At 34.4% G+C, this 7403-nt stretch overlaps 1 protein-coding gene across 1 annotated transcript; it reads left to right on the top strand.

Moving 5' to 3' along the window:
• On the top strand, positions 4809-7398 carry LOC110013067. Its single transcript, XM_020698659.1, has 4 exons — positions 4809-4880; positions 6083-6160; positions 6366-6764; positions 6893-7398. The coding sequence occupies exons 1-4, from the start codon at positions 4809-4811 to the stop codon at positions 7097-7099; spliced, it is 756 nt and encodes a 251-aa protein (XP_020554318.1). The 3' UTR covers positions 7100-7398.

The following is a 7403-nucleotide window of genomic DNA, read 5'->3' as shown; positions in this document are numbered from 1 at the left end:
TAGTTATTTTAATTTTTATTAATTTATATAATTATATTATTTAATTAGTTCATTTATTAAATGTTGTTCATCTCGAGCGATGTACTATTTATTCGGAATATTTTATGAGTTTGACTATTTAAGTTTGTGTCGAATTAAATATCAAATCGGATATAAAAATGATATTGTTGGTTAATTAGATTATTAAAATCATTAGATTTGAATATTGCTATAGCTAATTTATACAATTTCATTAGAATTATTAGCCAAAAACGCAATTCTATGTATTATTGTTTAATTAAATTGTATAGCAGCGAGAAATTGATAGAAAATTCATAGGAATATTCTGAAAATTATATTTAATAAATGGTATGTTAATAAAGAGGAAAAATGAAGATTTGTACTTCGATAGAAATAGAATATTGAAGAATTATTAGAAATCGTACGGATAATATTTAATATTATATTTAAAAGAAGTTGTATAAGGTATAACTCATTATAGGATATGGGGATAAAGTGAAAAGACCGAACCACTACCTTTTGGATAGATAAATGTGTTGTAAGGTCGAGGTAAGTAAATAATTACTATTATATATATATCCCCTTTATTTGTGGCTTTACTGTCATATAAATTTATGGTTCATGCTGATATTGATTTATCTGAAAGTATATGAGTAATGGATGATTTGATTTGATTGACGGTATTGTGTACGTGGAATGATGAAATGCTTTGAAATATTATATTTGTTGTTTAACGTATTGTGGATGTCTGGAATGAGATCATGTTGACATATTATTTTACGTTACTAGTTGCTTACAAGAATGGTGATATGTGGAAAGGAGAGAGTGGTGGAAATTGAATATAATTGTGGTGTGTATTCCATTGATGTGTTGAAAAGCCTATAAGGCGAAAATATGATATGAAAAGAGCTATGTGCATAATGAAAGAGCTATGTGCGAAATGAAACAGCTATGTGCGAAATGAAACAACTATGTGCGAAACGAGATTGATGAGCCGGCTGTCAAGGGAATTCACTTAAATTTATATGACGGTGAGATTGAGTTGATGGGAAAAACACGATATCACCTTCTGGTAAGCAAACTAGGAAAAAAAAAGTTTAATTGATTATCTTATTGTGAGATAGCTATGTGGTGTACTACAGTTGATTATGTTGGAATTAAATTAACTGTATTTCATGCATGTTGCCTACTTATCTTGTTTGGACTGTGTTTGATATACATATACAGATTGGGCTGGTTATTTACTTACTAAGTGGCAGGCTCACTCCTCTACTGACATTTTCTTTCAGGAGTGACTTTGAAGTGTCTGACTATTGAAGACTAGGTCTATGCGTTATACTCAGGCAGGTCGGGCCAGTATACTATTTTCTCCTCTTTGTCAGTTAGAGTAAAAATCGTATTTTGCTTGTATAAAGAGAACGTAAGCAAGGAGATTACTTGTGATGGACTACTTGTGGTGTTTGATGTGCATATATGATGTTGTAGGTTGATTACACCTGTTATGACGTTGGGATTACGCATGCATATGGATTAAATTATTATGTGCATTTATATATATAAACACAGGGATAACTATAAGTATGACGCTTAATGTAGATATCGCCCTTGTAGCGAAGAGGGTGCTACAGTGGTACTCAACTGTATCTCTCCTAAATATTATACTTAAAGTAAACCCTAATTTATATATATATAAAAATATGCACATAATACAATTCTTGCTGAATATACATACGTAATCTCATCGTTACAACAAACACAGTTAATTTCTCATCTGCAAGATTATAAATATATATATTCGCAAAAAACACCACAAAATGAAACTATTACAATTAGTTCACACGTCATCTACGTTCTTAATTTGTATTTATATATTCCCAAAATGTGACTTCTATTTTACTGACGGGTGAGGAAAAAAACTACATATTGTCAGTGGACGTCATAAAATAAGATATCTGTTGAGCTGCAGAATCTGCAAAAATATGTTGAATCGTATAGTTAGCTAAGGCAATAGAAATAACGAGAGCACCATTATGGGCTTAAATGAACTCCCTGAGTATTAGTAAGTCCAAAGTGGATCATGGGATCCCTTGCTGGTGCTTTATGGTCAATCTCCTTTATCATTTGGGCAGCACGATCATATGTAAGCCTAGATTTCGTAGGAGTCCCATCAGTAGGTCTTCGACTATCATGTGATCACCTCTTTGGCCGATGTGTTTTCGTGTTTTGCTCCTTAGTAGGAGCCTTATCCTTATGGCGCTTGGCACTACCTCCTAGAGGGATCAACAAGTTGATCCTCGTTCCAACGGGAATATCTATGGCTAGAGCATTTCTCTTGTAGTTCACAATGCTAATTTTTGTAGACGTAGTCCTTTAGGTAACCAGTTTGGATTAACCTTTCTGTCTCCTATCTCAGTTGGCGACATCTATTCGTATCATGTCTGTACTCTCTGTGGCATTTGAAAAGTATTTAGATATGGGAAGTTATAGTCATTCCTCTGCACCCTTGCACCACTATAAAATATGGTATTTGTTTATAGCCATCAGCATCCATGCTGAGCTAGTGATAAGTGGGGTTAAATGCTCTGTGTTGGGTCGATGGGATTCAACTATCCTCGTGGTTCCCTTCTATTTTTTAGAGAAAAGGTGGCTTCATAATCCCATCTTCTATCGTGGATGTGCTTAGCAAGGAGTGTGGTGCCATTATAAGCAAGTTTGTGCTAGGGTCTCTTGAGGTGAGCAAGGAGCTCTTCCGCCATAATATCTGCACTGAAGGGAATATGCGCTCCAATAGCGGGGCCTCCTTCCTTACCTGTTGGCAGAGTTCCACCACGTCTTTCTTGAGAGAATGCCAGATTTATGGAGGTTCTTGATTGGCCCTCTCCTTGCAGACAAGATCAACTAGTGTAGGTTCGTCCTATTAGAGTTGGCCTGTCGGTTCTTCGATTTTCTTGTGTGTTGAGCCTCTCCTGGTGAGAAGATTGTACTGCTCCCTTGGCTTGGGAGCCACGAAGGGCTGAGTTGACGGTCTTGCGATGAACTGGAAAAGCTGCTAGAGGAAGATCGGGTTGGTTGTAGCAGGCAAGGCTGTCGGATCAAGAGTGAGAGCAGGGGTGTTGATATCCCTTAATCTTTGTTCTGAAAGTGGAACTACAAAACCTGCTGCAGTAAGGAGGGAAGTGTTTCCTTAAAAAAAGTCATTGTCACATCCATTTTCTAAGTTGGATATTTCTTACATCTCTAGCTCAAATATTCCACAAATGGCGCCAATAATGCATACCAAGATCTGACACATCACAATGGTTGAAGGATCTTCACTGAAAATGAGGACTAACCTACAAACAGTTCTGATGCTTACGTCAATAATAGATTTACTGAAAAGATAATTTAAGATTTTGAAATAACGTAAGAATAATAATGAAATAGTTGAAACGACTTGACAAAGTATCAATTTAAAGTGGGAATAATGTTTGAGAGCAAAATAGGGCCAGAAGCTTGCTGAAAATCAAGGAAAAAGACTGATTGCGTAAATAATACTTGATACCCTCATGAATGCACAATGACCTTTATTTATCGGCCGATGAAGAGCAAGTTTAGAAGTTGTAGCAACTTGTGATACATTGTTAGAAAGCTGCATGGTTAGATTACTAACAAAAAAAAGAACAGATTGCTATTTGGACTTATCTTTAAGAAGTTATGACTATTTGAACGAGTTATGTCAGTCAAGCCTACTTATGCAAATTTCATTTTACCTGTTGATGCCAAGTCAGCCACCATCACTTGAGGAGTTTGTTGAAAATTTTTTGGCCTGATATGTCTCATGGTGTTAGAAATACGTATAACTTGTCATCTCTAATATCTGGCGAGTTATCCTTTAGATTTGGCTTATTAGCCTACCATGTTAGTATAATAGATGGGCTATGGGCATGATACCTTGCTCATGGGCCATTTGGACTAGGCCTGCTGGACCGATTATTTGCATTAAGTCTATTAGTTGTATGTGGCACATTCGATGCATATGTAAAAATATTTATAATAATTAAATAATATTTAATAAAAAAATTTATTATAGGAAAAATGATAATATGAAAATGATTATGATAAAGAATAAATAATTTTATAAGAGAATATTTAAACGTAAGAAAATGAGAAAAAAGTTATAAACTATAAATAGTTTTCTCCACTTGTAGACAGTGGAGATATGAGAAAGTTTTAGTAAATAGAAAAGAAAAAAACATACTAAAAAATAAAAAAAAAAAAAAAGCATCGAAAAGATGCTCTTCTTTAATATACAACATAAGTACTCCATTTCAAAGGTTTCTTCTTCTTTTATGTTTCATTTTAGTAATTTATTTTAGGAAAAATTGCGTAAAACCCTCATGTGTTATGAAAATTCAGCTAAAAACCCATGTGTTAAATATATAGGCCAAAAAGATCCTATATTTTTTTAAATCCAGCACACGCTCCCTTGGCCATTTGTTTTACTTAACAATATTTTTTTTAAATTCCTGTTGTACCCTTATTGATATAAATTTTTATTAGTATAATGACTGTTGGATCTTTTATGATTGTATCAGAACCATAGGATCTAATCAACTTTTAATAGCCATATTCAATAAATAAAATTGGACGGTCCAAATTTTGTGTATTTTAAAAATGTATGTTACACATATATATACGTACAATTATGTATATGTATATGTATAGCTATAGATGCCGATGGAGGGCCGCCGCTCCACCTCGTGCCCAGATCGGACGTAGAGATAGGAAAATCCAATTCAGTTGCGGAGAAATGAAAAGAGGTAGAGGCGATGGTGAGGGAGCTCGCGAGGTGGAAGCAGAGACGCGTGGCGTGGGGAGTACTTGACGAAGACGATGATGCTGTTGCTTTGCATCTTTTTTTTCTCTTTCTTTGAATTTTTTATTTTTATAAATTTGAACATATGAAATAAATTAATTATGTGTTTTTATATTGAAATATAAATATATTAAATATTAAAAATTTATTTATTTTAATTTATATAAATAATATGATTTATTTGTTGTAATTTGCATAAATAATTTTAAAAAAATATTCAATACAAAATACCTTAACTAATATTATTTAGGAAAAAATATCATGTAAACTTATTTACTATAATTTATATAAACAATATAGTTTCATAATATATTCAACAGAAAAACAAATTAACTTATAATATTCTAGGACAAAAATCATGTATTTAAATTCTAAAAACATATAAATATTAAAATAGTTGATGTATAATAATTTAATTAATATTTTTTACATATAAATATTATATGAATAATAATTGTTTAGTATTTATAATATTTTTTAATAAAATGTAAGGAATTAATCAAAAAAAGAAAGAGGGAATATAAGCATAAATATGAGAATACATTGGTGGGCGGTAGAAGAACAGTCTCCTCTTTCTTCTCTTCTTTCCTTTTCTTCTGATTTCATTCTTCCACCATCTCCATGGAAGAAGACACTTCCACTTTAGGGAATAGTAACTTCTGATTGAGTAAGTTTGGCAATTCCACATTTTCCTGTTATAATTGCTTCCTTTCTTGTATCCCTATAATTTTTACTATGTGAAGAATTGCAGAGACCTGAAGAAGACAGATCGCGTTTTGCAATACGAGTAGCAATTTTTTCACCTTTTACGTTTTCTTTAGTCTGATTGTTAAGTAAGCAAACGCAACAGCGTTTTTATTAGTGTCAACACGCTTATGTGTGTGTAACGACTAGTTGAAGTCGTGTTAGTTTCTGTGTATATATATATATGTATCATCGCCTCTTCTGAAAACTACAGAAATCAAAATTTCTTTCTTGATTCTTGCTCTACAGTTTTCAATGAGCACTCTTCCCTCTCCTTCCATCGTTTTCGCTCAAGATTATCTTTGATGGTCTCTGATTAACCCAAACAAGAAACTCCATAAATTGATTTCTTGATTTCAAGAATTGAAGGTGACAATGGCAGAGGACCTGAGGTTCTGAAATTACAGCCAGGAGACAATCCAAGATTCACTCAATTTCTTGCTTTTTCGCAGTCCTCAAGTACGTGGGTGGGGTTGACTGGAGTTTCTCAAAAAATCACTCGTTAATTCATCATCTTGTGTTCCTGGCTTCTTGGCATTCAGAGAGGTGGCATTCGGAGAGGTCACCCCGTTTTCTTATTTTCAGTTTTGTTATTCAGATTTTGATTCTTGATATGGTACAACTGATTACTCTTCTTGTGAATGCTTGTGTTGCCTTTGGAAATTGGATTGGGTTGCCTTCACTAGAAAATTACAATTCTTTAGGAAAAAAATTTATGACAAAAATTGCCTGTCCATGCAAGTAACTCTGCGGTATTGTGTTTCAGGAAAAGGCGGAGACGGTGGAAGACGAAAATGAGCATGGAGAGGAAGAAAGAGATGGAAAGAGGTTGCGTATTGAAAAGGGTGAGCTAAGTGAAAAGGAGGAGAAGGAGCAACAAGAAGCAAACAAAATTAGAATTCAGGAGGGTGAACTTAGCGATGAAGGATTATTGAGGGCTGTAAGATCATTATGGTCGTCATCTTTGTCATCGATTGAGCTGGAAAGTGAAATTGAAACTGCACCATCACCTCCCAAAAAGAATAATACAGTTGTAGGCAACAATAAAAATGATGGAAAACGTAGCACTGAGAATAGACAGTTGCCTTGGAGGATTGAGTCGGGGATGTTCAGTCGGATTACTCCTGAGTTGTTGTTTCACATCCTCAAATTTCTCTCTTCCGAGGTATCTGGATTTGTCCAATATTTTGCACAATGTGTGTGTGTGTGTGTGTTTCAACCTGGAGTTTGTTGTTTTTTGTTGAGTGGTTTTTTATTGACATAGTTTATACTTTTCTTATAATGGAACTGCAGGACCTTGTTTCTTGCTCAATGGTTTGTAGATTCCTAAAGTTTGCCTCTGCGGACGAATCCTTGTGGCGTCGCCTGTTAGTACTCTTTCCTCTGCTCCCCTTTTACCAGCCCCAACCACCCCACCCACAAACCAAAAAAAGTAAAAAGAAAAAGAAAAATAAAAACAGAGCCTGGTCCAACAGAGGGGATTTCTTACCTTTCTACTAATGCTTTTTACGTGCATGATTATTGCTGTTGTGACATCTTTTTCATGTTCTGCTTGGTCGTATTGCACTTGTATGTTGATGAACAATCTGATAAGACACCCCCTTTCTGCTGTTTTCCATGGGCAGCTATGTTTGGTCTGTGCACCCTAGAAACTTGCAATCCTCTACATATATTTTTCATCTATGAACTTCGAATGAGAAAATTTATAAATATTTGCTGCTTGTGGATATTGTATGCTGTGGGGTCTATTGCCACCTAAAAAGCCGCGTGAATGTGCTTGGGAGAAGCTTTACATCCAGGCAAG

Source organism: Sesamum indicum, linkage group LG13, assembly GCF_000512975.1.
Source record: "Sesamum indicum cultivar Zhongzhi No. 13 linkage group LG13, S_indicum_v1.0, whole genome shotgun sequence".
Taxonomy (NCBI): domain Eukaryota; kingdom Viridiplantae; phylum Streptophyta; class Magnoliopsida; order Lamiales; family Pedaliaceae; genus Sesamum; species Sesamum indicum.
Note: the sequence above shows the minus strand (reverse complement) of the source record. Positions and strands in the feature narration are given on the sequence as shown.

Coding starts and splice junctions, on each gene's coding strand:
- LOC110013067 (XM_020698659.1), top strand. CDS start 4,809: ATGGTGAGGGAGCTCGCGAGGTGGAAGCAGAGACGCGTGGCGTGGGGA. Junction 4,881..6,082: donor TTGACGAAGACGATGATGCT/GTTGCTTTGCAT, acceptor GGTTGACTGGAG/TTTCTCAAAAAATCACTCGT. Junction 6,161..6,365: donor GAGAGGTGGCATTCGGAGAG/GTCACCCCGTTT, acceptor ATTGTGTTTCAG/GAAAAGGCGGAGACGGTGGA.